Consider the following 24,280-nt stretch of genomic DNA (forward strand, 5'->3'; position numbering starts at 1 on the left):
CTATAAGCCTGTATTTGTTCATGCAAATCAAAGAGTTGCCTTATCAGAGGAGACGGCTGTTATTATTGTTGGTTATTATATGATAGACATCAATGCAATGCTTTGCGTTTATTTACAATATTATAGTGTTGTATATCGTATAATAACACAATTGTTGGGGAAAGTGCAGGCTATAACTTACACAACAGTTTTACATTTCTTTGAACAGCAATCTCCTTTGTCATCATCATTATGTTGACATTTTGACTCATTTTATATTATTTGGTCATTTATCATGGATAAATGAATGAAACCATAACATGAAAGCGAGCTTATAGGCGTTTAAAAAAGGAAATACTTTGCTTGGTTGGCTATTATTTTTTTCTTTTATTTATTTATATTTTGAGCTTTTTCAGCTTATTTCAAACATTTCACATTAGGCTACCACTTCAAGCTTGTTTTTTTTAAAACATCTTAATAAACATCTTAGTAATATGATATCAATTATCTTGGCCTATAGGCTATTGTTGACTTTCATTATATTAGCTGAAACTATAACTCCCCATATAGACTGTTTTTTATTCATATCCCTGCAGAGCCCCCAGAATTGCTCGGTTTGCAGTGCCTATATCAATAGGCTATTTATAGGGTATTGTGTCAAACAAATAGTTGCCTGTAGTTATGCTGACCTATTTGTCAAATTTAAAAATTACAAGACATAGGCTACACTCATTTCCACTTTGACAGCATGCAAACTGGAGGGCGTATATTTAGTCCTTAATCAACATCAGGTGTTAAGTTAATTGAATAGCATGAATGCAATAGTTGTAAGGCAGTGGATCTCAACCTGTGGGTCGGGACCCCCAGGGGGGTAAAGTGACAATTTAAGTAATTTTAAGACCTTTCTAAGAATTAAAAGAAAAAATACTGCATCAAAAGTAATCAACAAACTATACTATAAAAACTGGTCAAACATGTAGGCTAATGCCTACAATGCCAAGTGCTTGTCAGGGTGGGGGGTGGGGGGGTCCCCAGTTCAAATATGATTATTTTGGGGGGTCATGGCCTGAAAAGGTTGAGAACCACTGTTGTAAGGGACAGAAATATGTCACAGCATTTGAGAATGGAAAGTAGCCTACTTAAAGGGTAAAAAATATAAGCCAGGCATGTGTCCACTGGTACAAATTGGCCAATATAGCAATCCCAATATATTTAGAATTAATGTGAGGTGCATTAGGAGGCAGAAAATAGGTATGAGTTGTTGAAGCTAATTTGATACAAGCAGCATTATGGCTAAAGCTGGGCTCCTCTTAGCTAATTGCACAAAATACTGGTTACTTTCATCTGTAATAAATCTTAAAATACAATAGTGGTCACATATGTAAATGATTCCTCATGCATTGGTTTACATTTGTACAAGCATATGGCACTTGGAAGAGGAGGAGGAGGCCATTTAATGTAATTGCAGTGTCCAGTTTTTGGGAGAGACAATTCATTTGTTTAGGTCAACACAGGCTGAGAGCTTCCGGTGAGGCAATAATGTCATTTATTACATGTTATGATAACAAATATTACATTGACAAAAAAAACTGTTGCAAAATCTACTATCTAATCTCATCCACTAAGATAACTGGAATGATAATACAGTGTCCATTTTAAATTACTGCTGCCTTATTGCATCCTTAGTATGTTGTAAAGTGTTAAGTGCACCCATATTTATGTATGTATTCATTCATTATTATGATTGTTGTTGTAGTTGTTTCATAAAGTTTAGTACAACACATTTTTTTTAAGAGAATAAAATGTTGTACCAATTTGGTAAGTTGGTCCTTGAAGGAGACGTTTTTGTACATGGAAGAGCTGCAATCACTGGCTGCAAAACAGACACACACGCACACGCACAAAACATGTTGTATGTATTGTTATAGCCAGGGTAGGAACAACGCCCTGCTCCATTCATTCATACTTAGGTCCCCACTGGAGCTGTCCAGTCAGTGTTGCCATATTTTGTGAGAGAAATAAGCAACCAGGTCTAGGAAAACAAGCCCAAAAGAAGCAACCACATAAGTACTTTAAACACTTTATAATAATAAAGTGTTTACAACAACAATAATAATGAAACACTTTACAAGTAAGCCCAAAAAACCGCAACCACCAATTTTTACAAGCGACTTTACAGAAAAAGAAGCCCAAAGTCGCTTATGATAAGCCGACATGGCAACTCTGACCACAGACACACAAGCACACAGGAGGCTTGGAGCGGAGGGAGGGAACCACAATGTTATTGACGTCACTTTTGTCCAATCCGCTTGCTTGCCTTACCGGAAGCGGACATAGGTAATCGCTGTTCCTGTTCTCTGTGTTGTGTTGTGTTGATGATTGATTTATAGAGAGAGAGAGAGAAGAGGAAAAAGAAGACCCAGACAATTCTAGTAGAGTTGTGTTCTTCCCTCCTTATTCAGTATTCAAAGGTAAAAAACAAACAAAACAACTTATATATTATTTACATAGTCATCTCAATTGTGTGTCAGGGAAACGGGGAGAAATGTCAAAGAGGGCATTCATTGCGGGTAGAAAAAGGAATCCCCCCGTGATGATAAGTTAGCATGGCTCAATGCTATAGAGCTGCTAGCCAGCTAGCTAATATGCTAATGTCAACAAAATCATGTTCATGTACACACTGCCTGACATACAGGACGACAAGGCGCCGGTCCTCCGGTCGATCCTCCGGAGGCTGGAGGATCGACATCTGATCACATTGATCAGATGTAATCTGGTAGTGGCGTTTACACAGGCTGACAGCTGCTGCTGAGTCATTATTAGCCGACTACACACACATAGCGAGCTAGCTGTTGTCGTTAGCCAAGCTAACTTTGGTTTCATAACGTCCAGTTATTAGTTTAGTTTTATGGGTTTGCCTTTGCTTTTCCAAGCTTCGCACTTTGTGGTTAAACGGCGACCCGATAATCATGGATAGTGACATGCTATTACTTAACGCTCTGGTTTACTGTGTGTTCATGTGTGATTGCCTGGGAATATGATCTAGAGGCTAGAGAGCAGAAGTCTTCAATGTCTTTCAACCCAAGGACCCCCTAGCAGAGAGAGTGATGAAGCAGGGACCCCCCACTACATTGTTTATAATTGTGTTGTAGATTACACTTTTTCATAGATTTCATAGATAGCTTCATAGACTTGTTTGACAGCACTGTCATCAGTGTATGTAGGATTCATGTTAATGTGCATTTTCAGATATTTAACCACTTAAACTGTCAATACTTAGTAAACTTGACCTTTCCCTCCATATTCTGCTCTTTTATTTCCCTCTTTGCCAAAAATAGCCGATCTGCAAGCTCACAGCGAGGTGTTGTGAGCTTGTAGATCTAAGCTATGTTTGGCTAAAGTTATCCTCAGAATAAGAATGCTAGCATTCAAGTGGTTAATGTAAAAATAGAAGAAGTTCCTATCAGACAAAGATTTGGCAGACCCCCTGTAGTAATTCTGAGGACCCTCTAGGAGTCCTGGACCCCCTCTTGAAGACCCCTGATCTTAGAGACAGTAAGCACAGAAACAATTTGGAGACTCATACTTCAATATGTTTTCTTTCTTTCTTTTTTAAATACAGATAGCAGCGACAACTTCTGAATAAAGTTGTTGTCAGTCAATGGAAATATTGTAACAATGTTCAGCTTTGAAGGAGATTTCAAAACGAGACCCAAGGTGTCACTTGGAGGAGCAAGTAGAAAGGTAACACTTGTTTGTTTGACTTGGTGATGAGAAAGGTGAACTTTCAAGATGGCAATAATCAATCAACATACTAGACATAGTCTGGTTTACATAGAGAGAACCGACTTATGTGTTAATTCATATACTGTCTGAGTGTGTCTGTTGTATGAAGATTTCATGTTTTGTTTTCCAGGAGGAAAAAGCATCTTTGTTGCACCGCACTCAAGAAGAAAGAAGAAAAAGAGAGGTATTAAAGTCTGTGTAGTAGTATGTTAGTTAGCACACCATGTGCAAAACTACTAGTTCATTCAATTAGTGGCTCAATTGTTGATTATTGAACCATACTATACTATACATATTGTCCATACTAATAAGGATGAAGAATGCGGTTCATGTAATGTGTAATAGGTGTATAAAATATGCTCTATATGCATACAGAAGTAGGGTTGGGATCCTTTAAGGATTTTAATGATTCCAGTTCCTTAACGATTCCCTCTTAACTGTCCGATTAACCATTCCTATAGCGGGGGTTCCGATTGTTGTTCGATTTGTACACACTCAGAGTGTTATGGTGTTCCTTGAAATTACAAAATTTGAGAACCACTGGTATTGTAATTATATAGCAGACCTGAAGTTCACATACCAGCTCTGACAGTGTGACAAACCAGTCCCAGAAAATGTGTGACAAACCAGTCCCAGAAAATGTGTGACAAACCAGTCCCAGAAAATGTGATGGAACGGATTCCAGTTTCTCAATATTGGATCCAGTTCCCCTGGTTCCAGATCCCCACCCTATACAGAAGTCATGTTGTCCAAAATCACATGACATTGGCCCAGTACAGAATGTTAAATTATTTAGTTCTGCGAGCGCATGTTCTTCTTTAACAAGTATCATCTGCTACTGTCAGGATGAAAGGAGAAGACTGAAGAATGCCATTATCATTCAGTCCTACATACGTGGGTATCAGGATCGCAAGCGGCAAGTAAGTCTCCAGCCATTTGCAACTTCTCAAAGGCGCTTGTTTCAGTCTCACGATCACATCATGTCCTCATCACTTTCCATTCACTTTATTGATCTATCACCATCTATCCTGGCTAAACACCCATACAGATACACATATCTCCTAATACACCTTGTGGTAGTTACGTTTTCACTGTAAACAATCTGCACAACCTAAATAGAAGCATTCTCTCTCTCTCTGTGTGTGACCTCTGGCATTTTATTTTCCAGTATGCCATTCAGAGGACCAAGTTTGATGAGGGTGTCAGCCAGACACAGTCGAGGGGCGTGGACAGTGGAAGTCTAACTCTCCTAACTAGACAACTCATTTTTTTCTACAGACAATGTGTGGATTCACATCGATTAGTGAGTGATTTATGTGCTCTTCAATGAAATCTATGTCAACAGATTTAACTACTTAAGCCCTTTAAAAAAAAATCTTCAATTTGTTTTGGGGTTTTTACAGAAGCATTTATTGTACATAAACAATCGACATACGAGTCGACCATTAAATAGCTTTGTATAAATCCCAAATGACAAAAAAAGGCATGTAAACAAATACTTTCCACCCCAAAAAAAACATTTAAATTTGATCATAAAAGGGTGTAAATTGGCTATTTTCTTCAATATATACTATAACACCTGACGAAGCTCATGGCGAAACGTGTCATGCTAATAAATCACTTAATGCAGTGATTAAGTTGTCCATCTCTGCTCTCTGGAGTGTGCAGTCGCTTCCTTATATAAAATAATTAAAATAAAATCTTGAACATTTTCACCTATAATGACATACCTAAAATAGGGAGGTTAAGAGTAGACATTGCATGACGCTTATGTTTTCTTCCATTGGCATTTCTGTTGTAGATATGGATGTGTCAGAACCTGGTGAAACACAACAGTCAGTTTGTGCAGCTGTTGGCGGGTCCAGAGAGGCAGACTTGTGTGTTTCAGATCAAGAGGGTCTTGGGCTTCTGCTGCAGGTACAGTACTTGTCTTCCGCATTGATACTGGCTTAACCCGTTGGGTTGAGGAACAGTTGAATAAACAAACCAATGTTTTAATATTTGTAGTAGCCGCAGTTGGCGTCAATTTACTGGTTCCTCTCTCGATCTCCCAGACTTCTGCAGAACTCTAATGATGACAGTTTGAATGTTGCCGTTCCCATGAGGATGCTGGAGATATTTTCTTCAGAGAGAACTTATCTTCCGATTCTTCTAGACGCTAACTCTTTAGCATCATTAATCGAGCAGATTTTGCACTCAATGGTCCAGAAAGGTAAGTTTGTTTATTTTATATTGTCATTGTGATACATTTACAATAATAATAATAATAATAATAATAATAATAAACTTAGTCCAACACATTACACAGTGCATCAAAGAACATGTGCATGTGTGTGAAAAAATAAAATGTAAGCATCTAAATTATGGAAAGGCCCTTTGAGAACATCAAGCAATAACACAAGATTAAAAAAAGGAAACCAAACGACACCCACATCAATCCTATCACAGTGCCGCTGCTGTCTAAACAATGTCTGCGACAGTTGAAATGCTCCTTGCTTGCTTGTGGAGCCCTCATATATTATTTGTTTGATTCTGGACATTTCAAAATAACAGTATTCTTAGATCTACAAAGACACATCTGACTAATATTTTTGGTGCTATGAAATATGGGCCTGACGTGTAAGGGTTTCAGCAATTTGAGTCAAACACCATAAGGTAAGGTCACTATATTTTCAAACGCACGTTAGAGTTATATTCGGGAGAACCAATGAAATTAAATGCTCAACTGACCTCAGAAGGCATTCTAATGATGAATATAAGTCGCATCTCCTTTTCGAACACCCAATCCGGGATCCTTAATGCATGCGTGTTTATGGCATGCACGTGCACCTTTATGCGCACCATGTTTTCATCAGGATGAGGCACAATTATTTTAGTGCTTAACACACCTAGTGCCTTTCAAAATAACAGAACATGATAAAAGTGCTGAAAACGATATTATTTATTTGTGGCGAAAACTGGGGCAATTTGGTAATAAATGTAGATAAAATGGATTTTATTTTGTTTTACAAATATTTTTTGGTACTCTAGACACCCAGCTTGAATCCGGGACTATTCCGGACAAATTAGGCCATCTGGTCACTGTAACCTAAGAAAGTTACAAAAGAAAGAGCTGCACTATGTAACTTTACTCTTCTACCCCTGATTTTAAGCTGGTTTTCTGGATAAATTGAATCTTGACCATCAGGTCAAAAAAACACCAGATCCCATGTCTAGGTGAGACATGACCTTTGACACAATCTAAATGTCTCAATAGAAGAGCAGGGAGACAAAATACAACCACCCCAATTGCATAAGTTATATTGTATTAACATACTCTACCATACAGATTGGACAAAATAAAAATGTATTAATAAAATAAAAGTTACATAGTGCTGCTTTAATGTAGTCAGATATTTGGGGAGCTAATTAAACAGACAAAGAGAGCTGTCCTAGTTTCACAGCTAAAGGCGTTTAAAGTTACACACCAGGGGCATGACAAATGAACAATACAAAAACGTGAAATACGAATATCTAGCATCATAAATATTCATATGGTTGATGACTCATTAATTCAGGTTGATGCCTTCATTCGCGGTGCGGAAGCTTAGGAAATCAACCTTGTTCCAAATAAAAATTACTTCACAAAGAGAATCTATCTCACACTACTGTTGCACGTAATCTCGGTTTCCTATAATATTTCTCCACTGTAGACATCACAGTAAACAGTGGAAAGAGATCATTTTTAAGTGAATTTAGAATTTATAGTACTATATAAAACAAAGCGACATATAGATGGTCTCTCACAACATTTATATTGATATGAATTCCCCTGATTCTCTTGGTTTCTTTCTCTCTGTCTCACTCACTACCTCAGGATACTACAGATCGCTGTACATTCTAGTGAACCACAGGCTGCCTGCTAGTCTGGAGTACACTGACGCTCCCTCTGTCCCTATGGCAAGCACACTGTTGGATCACATCCTCAAACCCCTGCACTTTACCTACTCCTCCTGCACAACAGGCGCAAGGTACGGGACTCACACAAAAACAGCTGTTTAATCCGGATGGGTGCAGTTTAGCACGCTTCTGAACAACAAGGCAGGCGGCCTTGAGGCTCAAGAGGTGCACCCCAAGTGAGTCGCTAGGCGAGCGATTGCCTGTGCCGAGCAGCCGATGGCCTCGCGCATAGAATAGGTGCACCGTCCGAGTTGCTTAAAGGGTCACTGTGGGAATCAGTTATAATTTGTTTAAATATTGCATATAGTACCGTAGTCTGTTTTGCATTTAGTACTTGAATATTGAAATGAAACATATTTTTGGTTCAAAAACATTGTCATCAACTATTAGCTTAGCCCATTTAGACCTTCTAAATCCTGAAAAACGTCAAATATTTATTCAAAAAAATGTATATAGCTATATACTGTTCATAGCAACAACAACCCCAAAAAGGTTTCTCGGATTAAAAGGAATAGTTACGTATAGGGGTCCCGGTCTAAATGGGTTAACTTCATAGAGTTAAAAATAATAGAGAGGGCACCCGAAATCGTTAACTTCATAGAGTTAAAAATAATAGAGAGGGCACCCGAAATCCCCTCCCATCCACTTGCATTGAGTTGCTCACCCAGCGCATGAAGCGAATTCACCCCTTCTTCCGGGTTGTAAAGTGTGATGGGCGTAGCCTATTTGGGGCCACTGTGATACGTTCTGCGTCACAGAAGTGACGTGTTTAATTTCACAGAGGTGCACGGCCCCGTGCGCAAGCTTGTGCGCAAGCTCGTGAGTCGAGCCCATTGGTCGAAACCGTTTTCGCTCGTACATTGTGCAGTGGCCCCGTCCGTTTAAGCTGCAGTACCTACGAATGGCCAGCATGTCCAATGCGCTTCAATGCAACCACTGGGTTCTGGGGGCTTGCTTAACTTAGCTAAACAAGACCACCCAATGCATCAGCCTTAAAGTTCACCCCAAAAAATACTTTTTTTCTATCGATAAGTCAGCCATGGAGACTTGAATTCATGGATATTTCTTTGTTTTTGTCGCATCCCTAAGCCAATAATTTGATGACCAGCGGACCGGTAGGAGACACAAAAAGAGACTCTTTGTGTCTCCTACCGGAACCGCTGCCGGTCATCAAATTATTGGCCAGCAGCAGCACCACCGGTCCCGGGATGAGGATTCTTATTCTGGGAAGCTCTGATGATTAGATGATGACATTGAGAATACATTAAGTCCTTTCATATTCCGTAAGTGGGTTATGAGGAGGACGAGGGCGCATTTTTTTCATAATACTCAAACTTATCAACACTTACCAAGTTACTGCCTGGGGATTGTGACGGGAGGAGAACATTAAGAAGACAGGAAAAGAATGTCTTTGTCTGTGGTGTATACTGTTAAAATCATCCACTAAACCCATCACGCCAACTGAGGCAGTAATTGCTCCAGCGACCAATTTACAACATGCAATAAAAGCCCCTTAGACTCGCTTACTCGCCAGAGTGCAGAATATCAACTGTTTGCCCTCAATTTGAGACGGTCTTAATGACAAACGACAAGAGGAGTCCTTTTCTTCTTTGAAGAAAAGCAGGGTGGCAGTGAGAGAAACTTGTGTACACACAGACTGTAACAGCTAATTATCTGACCGGGCCCACCAGATGTGTGACTGAGCCACACAAAGCAGCTCTGTTTGACGAGAAAATATTGGAACACTCGCAAAGCTGAAAGGACCAGGACAACACTGCAGGAACAAGCCCACTCTGTCAAAAACGTTTTTTTTTGTTCTTTGTTATGAACTGATTTGAGTTTTTTTACATTCCATAACGCCGTGTTTTAGACAATGCGTCGGCATTACTTTGGTCCCGTCTCCTGTGTGTTTTACCTGACCTGTGATATAATAGTTAAGGTGGCCAGACATTGTGACATTGCATATCTCCTTTCAAAGCTTCTTTGAGCAAGAACGCTTACCGTTTGTCTGTGTGTGTAATGTGTATACAGTATTATATATATATATATACTACATGTATTGTATGTGTGTTAGCGTTGGGCTTTTAGGCTTAACCCATTAAAACAGGTAAAGCATCTGTGTCATTTTAGATTTTAGCTATATAATATATATATAGCAACATATGTTTTTTTTCTTCAGAAACTCTTAGGATTTAGACAGTGGTTTAGAACAGTGGTTCTCAAAAATAGCACATATACAAGCCTGTACATCTGCTATTTTTGAACATTTTTGAAAAAAATCTTCTTGTTCAAAAGTGTTTGAACAATTTTTAATAAGTTCGAATTTTTTAACATAAATCTTATCTTCTGGGGGTCCCTGGCACAACACATTTTCAGATGGGGGTCTGTGGCCAAATACATATCAATGTGGGGGTCCTTGTCATGAAAACTGCTGATTTCGACCTCAGGTCTTAACACATTGACTGCCTTGATCGAGTTAACTCGATATGAGCTTTTCATCTTTTTTTTTTTTTTTTTTTTAATTAACCCAAAGACCAAGGAGATATGAATTTTCGAAGATCTTTACTCTCATCCACTTCCTTGTTAACTTAAAACTTTAATATTTTGTATCTCGGCTCCTGAGTACTTTTTTTTTATTTTTATTGAAAAATCTCTGGCATGAATAACAATAGGCAGTGAAAATAATTCAGGCAGTCAATGTGTTAATAGGTCAAAAAATGATCATGCATGTATGTAGCTCAGCTGATGTCAGTAGCCTACTTGGATGCAGCAAAGCCAGCTGTCTCATTATAGACAGCCTACAAGGTGCATAGCATTAAACAAGTTAAACAAGCAAAGCTTTGCTTTGCTTTGCTTTGCTTTACAAGGTGCATAGCATCCAAATGAAGTTAAACAGGCAGCTGTCTTTCTTGAAATGAGTTCCACTGCCATGTGGTTTGATAGAGATGTCTCTTTATCAGCTACGGTTTCAGATCAAAGCCTTTGGTTTTAAAAACGAAAATGAGAAGTATCTGGATTTCATATGTAGAATATGTGTCACTTGTTGGCTTTTGTGGCAGCTAGCAACATTGGATATTTGTTACGTATGTGTTGGATGAATCCAGCATTAATATCGTGGCTCTGGAAGAGTATAAGGCATTTCATCTGTCACTACTAGCAGCAGTTAGCGTCTCAAAGCAGTGCAAGTCCCACGTTAAAATGAAACGCTTGTCGAACTAATTAATTGATGTGTTAAATCCAGTCTAAGAACTGCTGTCGGGCACAAACAGAACGAGTGTTTAACACTGCTAGTCTTGTATGAGTTACAGTTATATTCAATATTTATATTATGTACCGTATATTATTTATGAGTTATTTTACATTTTTGGTTAATTAGTCCTAAACAGATAGTGTTTTTTTTCCTCCTTGTAAACGGTTAACTGTTTAAAAGCCCCATCCCTAATGTGTGTATATGATAGTTTGGACTGATATTAGGGGGATACGTGAAGTACTTCTTCTCCCCATTTAATCCTCTTGCTTCCTTTCTTTCAGGCAGTTTGTGTTTGCGGCCTTCACTGAGGAGTTCATCTCAGCCCCGTTCACAGAGCAGATCTTTCACTTCTTTATACCCGCACTGTCCGACGTGCGTCTCTCGTTCCCTTTCGAGGCCTTCCTGGATTCCCTGCAGACCACCGTAGTGTCCTCCTCAGCAGCACAGAGCCAGGCCCCCTGGCTGTTCTACTTTGTCCTCTCAGCGGGAGAGAACTGCCTAGGTATGTGACTTAAATGACAGGTGTGCTCTTATGTACACACACAACCTGTGTATGTTGTCTGTATACAGTGGAAAGATTGTATGTGCCTTGATGGACTGTTTCTGCGTGTGCGTGTGCGTGTGTGTATTCCTACGGGCTGGGGCGGAATATGTCAGCAGGGAGTGTTTATTTGTTTATCTAATTGTATCCCCATTAGCTGACACCTTAACGTCAGCTAGTATTCCTGAGGTCCATGTATTTCAAAGAAATACTAAAAACGGCAACAAAAAATACATTTTACCAAAGTGTTGGGCGGTAGGAATAGAACAAAGGCTCTACGTCCTCCTGGTGGGGGCTCCTCACTGGCAGGTGAGTCAGTAGGATACAACAGCAGTGACAACACAGGAATGTGTGTGGGGAGGATTCCATTGGCATAACGACTAAATTGGGGAGAAAAAGGGGTAAAAAAATAAAGATATGAGTGTGTGCGTGCGGGGTTGAGAGGTGGAATGAATGAAAGTTGTGTGTGTGTGTGTGTGCGCGCGCGCAACACATTGGCCAATTGAATTGAATTTGAAACACATTGCCGTGCTGAATTATGTTAAAATTCCATGAATTTGGTAGACCTGATAGACAGATTGCTTTACAATAATCTTATTTGCCAGGCCAGAAGGGCTGGGTCCTTGATTCATAACATAAGAATTTTCTGTTACAAAATGTTGACCTTTTCTTTTGCAGTGGTATGTCATTCTGGTGTACTCTGAGGTTACAATGAAAAGATAACATACATAAAATAATCCACCTTAATGCAGTATCAACATTTGCCAGTTTGCTCCACCTCGTAGGTCAGTGGTGGAATGCATTGCTTTTTGTTATAAATATGGACTTCAAAACAGACTGTTTAACAATTAAAACATTTACTACTTGAGTGCATACCTGCACCATTGGAATGCAGTTATTTACTCAAATGGTAAATATGAATTAATTGGAATTGAGTTAAAAACTCCTCCAACCCTATTAGCATAATGCTAGCTTTTATGTTATGATTTAGATAACTCTCTGAGGGAGTCATTTTATTTTAATTTGAGAATGTTTTAGGCCGTATTGTTATGGTCCATGGGCCTGTTGCCCATGTGTGGTGTAGGCCTATGTATATGTTTATATACACTGTGTGGGAGTTTATACGGTGCAAATATGACTCAGTTGCAGTATAAACTCAGAAGAGACTGATTTATAGAGAAGCACCAGGGTGATTTATACTTATTTCTGTGCTGGAGTCACCCACAGAAAATAAGCTGATCTACAAGCTTCCAACACCTCACAGTGGTGCGACGCCTAACGTTGTGAGCTTGTAGATCGACTATTTTTGTTGAGCCACACACGCACGCACGCACACGAGCGCCTACACACACACACACACACACACACACACACACACACACACACACACACACACACACACACACACACACACACACACACACACACACACAACTAAGTGTATCTTTAGAGGGATATCTGTTGTGGAATTGGAAGTAGGATAGGAAATTAACTATGTCTGCCAGTCAAATTCTGGTATTTTTTGTTGGTAACTGTGGCTGGTAACTATGAATTTATTTTGAGGTCCTATCAAAGGAACGTACCGGTACGTATTGTACATAAACAGTCATAGACCATTTAACGTTTGTTTACATTTTATCCATTGTCATTGAAACGTCGCTTAACTTACCTGAATAACTGAGTCAGTGTTGGCTAAACGTCATAGCGCTCAATCCTTGCTATAGAATGCATTAAAATGCTGGCTTCCGGCCAGGTGACGCAAGGGTAAAGTACCTGCCACCACCATGGAGACTGGGGTTTTTGATTTCTCCACGGAGCCTCCATCTTGGCCAGGCGCTATAACAAAAATCAGTTGGCCGTGATTCCGGGGGAAGGTAATTAGACCCATTTCATGCCACGGGGGAAATTGAGATAAGTTTTCAGCTTCATCCAGCTGAGTGCTTCTCAAGTGGGGGAGGGGGGGGGGGCAGTTTGGGATTGAATGTCTTGCTCAGGGACACCTTGACACATTGCCGGGGCTGAGAATCAAACCTGGGAACTTCTGCTTCCCAGGTGGGTTCCATCCATTCAGCTATGGCTGCCCATAAGGTAGCAGCACTAGCCACTCCTACAGTTCAGCGGGGAGCGGAACTATGAGGAATAGTGTGTTCCTCTGCACGTGTTGTTACATCCTCCTGGTGAAACTCCTCACTGTCGGGTGAAGAGAAGTGGCTGGCGACTGTGGCGAGTCCATGTGTATCGGAGGAGACGTGTGGTTGTCTGCACACTCCCCAGACCAAACCGCAAAGCTTGGCAGTGACAGGGATTTTACACATAAGTATGATGAACAATAAAGTGCCATAAAGTTCACTAGGGTTAATCGTTAAAATCCTAAAGGATCCCAACTTGAGATCCTAGGATTTTAACGATTCCGGAATCTGGTTCCTTAATGATTCCCTAACAGTCCGATTCCTTAACGTTTCCCTTTAACGATTCCTATAGGGGGTTCCAAATGGACCCTTAGAAGTCTGTAACTCTGAGAGTGTATAAATGGAACCAAATATTCTTTGAAAACACATTATGCTTTAGAATATGTGCGCAATTGTGTCTTTTCACATGATAGATATCTTTGTTTGTTGTGGTGAAAGAGGTTGGTGAATTTCCCTATTTTATCAGCCACTGTGGCCTGGAGCCAAAAGAGGTGGTTTCCTGCCCTGAGTCTGAGTGATGGTCCATCCACTCTCACACTGAATGACATCTTCTCTCCTTCTAATTATGTCCTTATTTAAACCTCTTAGTCCCTATTGTTCATTTGACGCAACATCTTGAACTAGGGAATTAGGCAATTAACCGAAAATATATGGAAACCTAGATTTAGAACCAAATAACCTACTTATAACTGAATAATCTGGAAGCAAGGTTTTTTAAAATAATGTTCGACATCAAACAATTAGAATAGATTTTTTATTATCGACTAAATGTATTAGGCTGATTCATCATCGTTTGAAATAGTCATATTGCCCGGCCCTAACGTGAACTACATAAAGTGAGTGAAAGCTGTGCTTCTGTCAGGTTCACTATCAGAGGAGGGTCTCCTGCTGTACCTACGTGCCCTGCAGACCCTGCTGCCCCTGCTGCCAGTATCAGACAGCAGCGACAGACCCGAGGTCACGAGCGACTCAGAGGATGAAGATGATGGCGGCATCCATCCTCTGCCCATGCAGGTAGAGAGAAAACCACACATACACACACACGCACACACACACGCACACGCACACGCACACGCACACGCACACACACGCACACACGTAACTAAGCACACAACAACCAATGCAACAACACTTCGCTGTTGCATAAGTCGTCACTTGTCACTGTTATTATAATTGGATATCGTACATTTACTCTTTACGCCTATACACCTTACTCTGCATCTTTACCCGGCCCCCACTGCTGCGATAATTTAACTTCTAGAGCAGTGCTTCTTAAACTTTTTCATGTTAAGGATCCCCAAATTAATATATATTTTGCTGTGGACCCCCATCTGAAAATATTTTGTGCAGCCGATGTACATGGGGTTAAAGTGGTTAAACTGATTTTGATGCTATATTAACTCATTTTGATGGCAACCCCCTGGAACCCCCTCAAGAACCCCTGGGGGTCCCCGGACCCCATTTTGAGAACTTCTAGTTTAACAAATGCATCAGCTTCGATTCAGCTCTGAAATGCTTTTTCATGGAATGGGTCTGTTAGAAAGTGTGTACAAGCTCACAACGCAAGGCGTTGTGAGCTTGTACATCGGCTATTTTAACAATATTTATCTGTGGAACCAAGTCAAACTAAATGTAATGCCTCAACTCCTGCAATTCCAAGTTCATGTCAGGGTGGGGGTCCCCAGTTCAAGTATGATTATTGTGGGGGGTCGCGGACTGAAAAGGTTGAGAACCACTGCTCTAGACTAGAGTAAGTCAAGTTTTGCACTCTCTCTCTCTCGTCTCCGCTCCCCGTCAGGACGACAGGATCTCTGTCCAGCTCATCACAGAGGAGTGTGTCCACAAGCTGGACACCAAGGAGCAGACCAACGCCCTGCTCAACCTGGTGTGGAGGGACTCGGCCAGCGAGGAGGTCTTCACCAAGATGGCCTCCATCTGTCACACCCTCATGGTGCAGCATCGTCTCATGGTGCCCAAAGTCAGGTCAGTCTAACACTGTGGTTCTCAAACGTTTTCATGTGAAGGACCCCCAGAATGAATATGTATTTGCCCGCAGACCCCCGTCTGAAAATACTTTGTGCCAGGGAGGGACCCCCAAACAAACATTTGTGTTGTTAAAATGTTACAAACTTATTGTAATTGTTTCGAAAATAGCTTGTAGATTGCCTATTTTGAGATGTCAATGTACATGGGGTTAAAGTGGTTAAACAGAATTTGATGCTATATTAACTTATTTAGCTGGGAACCCCATCAATGACCACCTTGGGGTCCCCGGACCCCATTTTGAGAACCTCTGGTTTAACAAATGCATCAGCTTCGATTCAGCTCTGAAATGCTTTTTCATGGAATTGGTCTGCTAGAAAGTGTGTGTGAGTGTGCGTATTGCGCATGCGTGTGCACGTGCATGCACGTGTTACTATTCTGACCAGTGAATGAATGTCTGCGAATGAAAGTCTTTTGTGTACAAGGTGATTATAAAAAACGCAAGCATCAGGATGGATGTTTGACGTGAGACAAGGTCTGAGACAGGGTCAGCTCAGTTCAACGTTGTTGGTGGCATAAAAAGGAATGTTATTACAACTCCCTTGCAAAGGTGGCAGAATATTTTTATGAAATGCTACCATGTACTAAATGTCCTTTGTCAATGTGAGGGATCGTAGGGGCTACGTCCTCTATAATTATGCCTTCGTCTTTTGGAGCCACCAGAAAGCCACCATGAGGAAGGTCGAAAGACCGAAACGTCAGTCAATCTGTATACTTGCACCTAATAAAAGGCTTAAAATGTCAGTGTTGCTCCAGCGTTGATCTCTTCTCCACCGTGGAGGCACTTTGCGGGGGAAAAAAAACAGGTTTTTGCATCGGAAGATGCTGCGGAAACATCCGCAGCACAAAAAAGAGCGGTCAACGTCGTTCTCTCATTTGTCACACAGATGCTTGAGAGATCAGCTCCTGCGTTAGAGAGTGAGGATGTTTACAGGCCCATCTTGATTGAGAGGGAAACCGTGGCTTTATGTGTTTCTGTGCTGTAAGCAGCAATGTAAATAACAGAGAAGGGAGGCAGGCGGTTATCTGTGGTCCTCACCCGCTGACATTTTACAACCGGCAGAGGAAGCAGGGATGTCAGGGAAGCTGTCAGTCTCGGATGAGGGCAATTTACCCCCCTTCTCTCTCTCTCTCTCTGGCTGATTACATTAGGACTAGGATGTCAGAATTGGGGGTGGGGGGGGGGGCTGTTCTGACTGACAGAGGGTGATCTAAACTGAGAGCTTCATGGACGATCACCTCCTCTGGTTAATGATTACTGGAGCCAAACCAGGAAGCTACCAGTTGATGCGCGAGTATATCAGCACGCGCGTGTGTGTGTGTGTGTGTGTGTGTGTGTGTCTGTGTTTGTGTGTTGGTGGGGGGGAGACAGGTTGATGAACTGAACCCAGATTGCATGTTGAAGTAATGAAAATACTACAGAAAATGAACAGCCTCGTTGGTAGTAAACAAGTGCACGTATGTCTTTGGTCGACACTTTTTGAGGAGGATGCACGATATTGGGATTTTGGTCGATATTGCAGTACAAGTTTCCAATAGGGTTGACCTTACACCTGTTATACAGTTACAGTAACTGTGATTCTGGGTGCAGATGCAAAAAACAGTGCACGTTTACCTGATTTAGTAGGCCTATTGATGCACAAATTAGTGCAACAAACAATGTAAATAGTAGTACTTTATCTAATAATTTTTCGAATTTTTTGACCCTATGCGAACTTCTCCAGAAAACACTGATTAAAGCTGCTGATATTTTTCCAAGCAGATATTTTCGTTCTCTGTTAAATAAAGAAAACAAAACCCTGTCCACATGACAAAACTATCTCTGTACACACGTGAAAGCAGAAACGCATTTAACACGGTAAAGCATTCCCGATCAGAGACGGGTCAGGAACGCTCATCTGTTAAATCTGACACAAGCTGTCAGAACATTCCATTTTAAAAGATTGTTTCACAACCGTTCTTTAATTTTTAACATGCCGTCTTTACTAAAGACATGGGACTGCTGCCTTTACATTTTGAATACAATGTTGAGAAACGGGTTATAGACTGTTTCGCCCGGCACCCCAATTCTGGATGGCAATGCTATGTGACAGAGTCCCGTAGCCACCCGGAGCTACAGTGAAGAGGGAAGTCAAGTCACAGATGGAGACGTCGTATCTGGCAGACATTAACCCCGGACGCCGTGGACTAAGTAATATTGGGTGCAGCAGATGCCTTTGCTTGCCGGTAAAATGGTGCAGTTGATGCAACAATGATAAGTTAAGTTATAAACGTGTAAATAGTCCTAACTATTGCCTAACGGCGCTAAACAACCGTGAACAATCCGATAGATATATCCACCATCAAAGTTGTAGTTTCCAGGCGCAAGCAACACTGGCCATTCACAAATTGAGCTGTGGCGTCATCGTTTCTCAAACTCTCCGCTTTACATTACTGTCTACACAGTTCCACTGTTACAGATATTTTGAAAAGCTTCACTTCACTTTTAGCCGCTAACAAAAATCCCAGACTTTTAGGGTCTGAAAACGCTGTGTTCGTGTGGCTGAGAGGCCCAAACGTACAGAAAAATGTCACAGTACGTGTAGCCCGGGCCTTAATCATCACAAAAGGCTTTTTCTGCTTCAGATTCAAACCTAAATATTATCAAACACAAAAATGGCTAAACCGATATATTATTTTCTTATTGGTTCAATACTGTTGTTGCATTTTTTAAAGCCAATATTGCTGATACTGATATAATGACCAATTAATTGTAAATCCCTAGTTTTGCAACATTGTCACTATACAATAGATATGTATACTATTACATGTATACTAAATGTATACTATTGTATGCTGCTGCTGTTCATTATTGATGGTGCTTCTGTATTGTTATCTCTTACCTTTATATTGCTCTATCCGACAGTAACTTTGTAACTAACTGCTGTGCTGCCTCTTGGTGACGGATTTTCCCTAGCAAGATCAATAAAGGTCTATCTATCTATTGTCCATGAACCCATCTAACAACAACCATGCTAATGATCTGACGATAATGGATCCGCATGAATCGTCCTTGTCGGTAATCAAAAGTCTCCACCATGCACCACAGGAGAAACCTAGAGCCTGATTGACTGATACCAGATTTTTGGGTCTGATACCAATCTTGAGTCCTAGACCACTGACTGCCGATGTTTTGACCGATATTTTGTAAAAACGTTATTTATTTATTTTATTTAAAAATAGATGTCAAAAATAGGGAGGGACACCAGGTTGAAAGTGGTTAAAAATCAGGACACAATTGGCAGATACCGATTGTCGTCTAAAAAGTCAGATAATGGCCAGAGTTATCAGGTGGTCTCAAGAGAAAACTTAATCTTGAAATGTTGGTGTGTTCCTTCCAAATACCTTAGACAGAGTTTAGAGATTCCTCCTCCTCTTCCTCTGTATTTTCATCCCCTTCATTTTTTTTTACGGCTTCCTCCGTCCCGCCGCTTTTACCATAAATCCTGCCCTTCGTCCTCCATCATTATCGGATATCTGTACAAAATAATTAGCTCACTGAGAAAGATTAATCACTGCAGGAGTGGACGGGATAGCTTTACAAGAGGCTAAGGGGAGCAAATTGCATCCCGGGCTTGATTTACTGCTTTTAAAAAAGAGAAAGAGGGAAGCAGACCATTTGGTCAGCTGGTCCTCCGTCCGGCCCAGCCGGAGTACCCTTTTTTTTAATAAATATCTGTGCAGAAACTGAAAGCTGTTCTCTGCTTCTCAGAGGACCTCGGATACTAAACTTCAAAGGCAAACGATGCCCAGTGATTCAGGCCTGGTGTTAGAATGATCTGATTTAATAGAAAGTGCCAAGTTGCACCTAGCCTGCATGTTTGCCTTTAGTCGGGTACAGTGTAATCTACATTTGATTGTTCTGTGTTGGGTGTTTGGTGTAATCTCACTTTGATTGTTTAGCCTTGGCTAACGTAGCACTCTGCCGCTAACGGGTATCCGTCTGATGAAAGTGAGCTCCAGATGAGCTCCTGTGCTTCATTTGCTTTTGAACGGTTGACAAGTTACTTTTGGAGTTGACATGAGATAATGGTGCTAATAATGTGAGCACCAGGAGTCTTTTTAGATTGAAGGGGAAATAGGACCCTCGCTCAACATTCTTAAATATATTTTTTGATGGTGGAAAATGTCACCCAAACGTCAGTGGCTTATTTTCTGCTGAAATGCAAATTCTTTCATTACTTCAAAATGCAATGATCCGGGTGAGATTCATCAACTGCCCAACATATGTGTGCGCACACACACACACACACACACACACGCACACAAAACACAACCCCCATTTGATGCCCCTACTTTGTTTATTAGCGGTTCTTTCCATGATTGAAATGGAGGTTTGGGTTTTCTAGCAGGCCGTAAATCAGCGTGTCAGCCGGCATTTAGTGCTTTGTTTCCCATTTCAATCAAACACCCGCATCACTGTTAAGAACCCGGAGCACTACGCCTGACTCCTCGCTACTCTCCTGAGCCTTGTAGTAACTTGACAGACGACGGGGGCTCGCCTCAAACCATTTCTCAAGCCTTATTAAAGGGCGGCTGTCACTCTCCCTCCCGTGGGCTCATTTCCATACTTCATTCCTTTCAAATGATTTTGTGCGTGCCGCTCGACAGTAAGGGATTGGACCCTGACATTGACATGAGTGTAGTTCTGCATGAGGTCCTTTTTTCTCCACTATATTCCTGTCCCTCCCCTCAATTTGTGTCTCCTTCGCTCCTGTATTTTTTGTTTTTTTTCTCGTAGCCCCCCCCCCCCCCCCCCCCTGTTGACCTTTCCTCCTGTTTTCCATGCGTTGTGAATAGGAGATGTCCCATTAAAGGACAGGCATGCTTATAGGTGCCAGAGCACTAGCGCTCTCACAGACAGAGGCCCATTATATGCAGGGGCACTCTATTTAGCTTTTTAGCTTACTTACCACATTATTGTCACCTGTTGTTAACCCTCGGTGTGAAAAGGCACCACAATCCAATCCCAGCCAGAGAGCATAATAGACACACACACACACACACACACACACGCACACGCACACGCACACGCACACACACACACACACACTAACACACACTTGAACAAAGATCAGCTTCACACCTGGGTGTTGTGGCCACTGGCCTGGTACTCAACAGGCCAGTATTGAGAGGTATGTGGAGTACCCCCCCCCTTCTGTTATCATGTAATTCAGTGTGAGTGTGGAAGCATGCTGATGCTCTGGGGTCAGAGTGAGGACCACTTGTCCTCCCCCATACTCCATTGTCTCTCTCCGTGGCCATTAAGTTAAATGGGGCTCCAGCAGGAAGCCAGTAGGGCTGTTTATGACCCGGGCCTGATACCCTTGCTAACAACTAGTTTACTAATGGAAGGTGCCTTGCCTAAATAAAGCTTAATGGCTCATTTAATCTATTTTCCGAGCTCGCTAGGTATACAGGGGGAGAGAAAAGGGTCCAGCAAAATTCCTTGGGGGAAATACTGGTTAACGGCGTTATTTACCTTTTCCCGTTTTTATGTGTGTCTTCTGGTTAATTGGGCAAAGTTAACAATCCAACCTTAGAGGTCGGGGAGACAGAAAGCGGATTTACACCTTACACACTAAGACTGTGTCATCTGATTTAATATCTCCATAATTATTTCTCCTTTTTGTTGGAGACATCAATATGAGGAAAAATAAGTAAACGATAAAACCATCAGATGTACCAATCTGTCTGTCTTCCCCTTCACTCCCTACAGACTTCTGTACAGTTTAGCCTTCAATGCACGTTTCCTGAGGCATCTGTGGCACTTGATAACATCCATGACGACCAAAATGATCACTGGGTGAGTACATTCAATGTTGGCAAAACGTTGGCCAATGGATGTGCATGTGTGTACCTGTGGTTGTGTGCATGCTAGTCTAAATGTGTATATTATCATTCCCAGATTTCACAGGACGTTTATGTGTGCCGGTTCCTGTGACCCAAATTGACGATTGATGATTCTTTTAGCAAAAAGTGCGATGCACTCAAAATGTTTTTGTCAAATTTTATCAGGAATTATTGAAAATTGCAAGAACCTACTGTTAATGCCACCAAACAGGAGAAAGGAAAACAGGAAAATCTGAAATATAAAAGTTGGCTTACGGGTGGGCATCATAGACTGGCCTGGACTCCATAATCTCCATATATGGGCATGGCACACAGACAGACTTGTACAACTGGTATTGCGTAACCAGGTGGGGGCATGCATTCCCAACTCGTTGGCGACTTGTGTGGTCCTCGAGGAGTAGTTATGAAACATTTTGCAAATGTGTGCCTATCCATGACATGCCCAAAATAGGGACGCCAGGTTGAAAGTGGATAATACCTGTGATGGCAGAATCGTGGAGGGACTGGTATATATGCATGCACATGCATCTGCTCATGTGCCATTTTTGTGCTTCAACTCTGAACCTGTTCCTTCCCACAACTCGTCCTCCAGCTCCATGGTGCCTCTGCTGCAGGTGATCTCCAGAGGTTCTCCCATGTCCCTGGATGACTCCAACCGCATCATCCCCATCTTCTATCTCTTCAGCTCTCTCTTCAGCCACTCGCTCATCTCCGTGCACGACAGCGAGTTCTTTGGACATGAACTGGAAGGTATATATCCTCTGAAGCCCTATTTTCTAAAATGTCAGAAAACTGTCAACAAAACAATTCAAAGACTGACTATTTATCAGCTCACAATGCATCGTCACATGTTGTGAGCTTGTAGTAGAGCTGGAATTTTCACATTTCTTTACATAGCCCTCATTTGTTGAGTATTAAACATTGGGTGCGAAGGTAAACTTAAATCTTAGAAAGCTAAGTAATAAGAATCTTGTTTGTTTTGTCTAGAATTTGTCCTACTTTCCAGCAGTGAAAAATGTTAACATTGCTGGGTATCCTGTGTGTCTGGGTGGGATGCAAACTCACCAGATTGGCTTGGCTGCCCCTTACTGCTTGCCTTTGCTACCACAGCTATTTATACTTGCAGGTCCATTCCACTTCCCCATTGATCTTATGTGGGCACACGTTTGCAACATGAGTCATCGTTCTCATATTTGTCAAGTGTTGCGTTGCAATATGTGCATCACGTTAATGTGTTATGTTAAAGTTACTGAACAATGGTCAGTAAAATAGAGAAGGACTAATGACGACCCCCTCGTCTCTCTTTGCAGGCCAGAGCCAGTCCTCCATGATGCCCTTTACTCTGGCTGAGCTGGTGACTCTCTCCCGCTGCCTGAGAGACGCCTGTCTGGGCATCATCAAGCTGGCCTACCCGGAGACCAAGACGGAGCACCGCGAGGAGTACATGGCCGCCTTCCGTAGCGTGGGCGTCAAGACCAACGCCGAGGTTCAGAAGCGCATTCTAGCTGAGCAAAAACGCTGGGTCCAGCTCTTCAAGGTGAGGACTATGTACACCTCCCAAACACTTGACACACCTGTCTAGGGATGGGCATTGAAACCTGGTTCTATGATGTCTGAAAACCCCCAAAGTCAATAAGGTCTGAGATTATCGATACAGTCTGATAAATTAGAGTCATGTCATTTACCAAATCAAACAGTGGTGCGCAAACATAATATCAATTGTCTAACTAGAAAATGTGCTCCTCGGAGCACAGGTCTCCGCCAGTACTGTTCCTGATTAATCCTGTCTTACCTCACTTCAAAAGATATAAATGATCTTTAGAAGTGACACACCTATTTATAGGTCTCTATTTCATCATGCGTCTCGCTAGCCAATCAAAGCACACCCTTTCAACATATTGTCACGTGTCACGTGAAGCTTGACCAATGTTAGCTTGGTGGACACACGGAAGGACGAGAACGAAAACATAGTCTCCTGGCGGAGACAATAACGTTTTTTGAAAATTCAGTTGAATTGCCAGTGAACCATATTAAACAAAAAAGAGGAGTTGAATTTCCACATTTTTACATAATATGTTACGTTTTATACTGTCTGAAATAATTCACTTAAATGTAATGGAAGTCAAGGGATCTGTGGTTCCAATTTGTAATCGTACATTATACGTCACAGACGACTTATGTCACAGGGTGGTCGGGTGAAGTCTTGAGATCTACATTGGAGCAACGCCGTTCTGTGTCGATCCCAAGATCCACATAATTCCCTAGTTCATTCACACTTCATTCACCTAAATGCATCCAATTATGGGATTTGCTCCAAATGGAAATATGAATGATTCCGAATTCAGGGATGTCCGCCTGTTCACTTCCAGTCCGCATGGCTTCCTGTGAATACAGACACATGTATTCATATATCCTCTGCTTGTTTTGTCTGATTCTACTTTAACTGGGCATGTTCCGTGATATACTTTATAATATAAAGTATATTATACTTTATAATATAACGCATCAAAGGTCTGCAACAGGGGCTCCAGGACCCCTAAGGGGCGTCTCTCAAATAGAAATTAAGGTGTGAAAATACATGTGAACATGAATCTAACATATTATTAGCAAAGATAAAATGTAAACAAAAAACTCCAAAACATTACACTAATGATAGTACTG

The 24,280-nt window shown here is 41.4% G+C and overlaps 1 protein-coding gene across 2 annotated transcripts in view; it reads left to right on the top strand.

Annotated features, from left to right (window-relative positions):
• Positions 1-2,352: 2,352 nt before the first annotated feature.
• Positions 2,353-24,280, top strand: part of ube3c (ubiquitin protein ligase E3C) — a 44,144-nt gene continuing 22,216 nt past the window's right edge. The window contains exons 1-14 of one of the 2 annotated variants that reach the window (XM_084049206.1): positions 2,353-2,450; positions 3,602-3,723; positions 3,896-3,949; positions 4,611-4,685; positions 4,934-5,068; positions 5,567-5,682; positions 5,820-5,977; positions 7,622-7,775; positions 11,236-11,456; positions 14,547-14,698; positions 15,483-15,667; positions 21,486-21,572; positions 22,212-22,369; positions 22,894-23,156. In XM_084049206.1, the coding sequence (XP_083905332.1) occupies positions 3,658-3,723; positions 3,896-3,949; positions 4,611-4,685; positions 4,934-5,068; positions 5,567-5,682; positions 5,820-5,977; positions 7,622-7,775; positions 11,236-11,456; positions 14,547-14,698; positions 15,483-15,667; positions 21,486-21,572; positions 22,212-22,369; positions 22,894-23,156 (1,824 nt within the window). In that variant the 5' untranslated portion in view covers positions 2,353-2,450; positions 3,602-3,657. The remainder of the gene's footprint in view (positions 2,451-3,601; positions 3,724-3,895; positions 3,950-4,610; positions 4,686-4,933; positions 5,069-5,566; positions 5,683-5,819; positions 5,978-7,621; positions 7,776-11,235; positions 11,457-14,546; positions 14,699-15,482; positions 15,668-21,485; positions 21,573-22,211; positions 22,370-22,893; positions 23,157-24,280) is intronic. The other variant, XM_084049207.1, reaches the window with a different exon arrangement.

Source organism: Gymnoscopelus microlampas (assembly GCF_963454915.1).
Source record: "Gymnoscopelus microlampas genome assembly, chromosome: 22".
NCBI classification, from domain to species: Eukaryota; Metazoa; Chordata; class Actinopteri; order Myctophiformes; family Myctophidae; genus Gymnoscopelus; species Gymnoscopelus microlampas.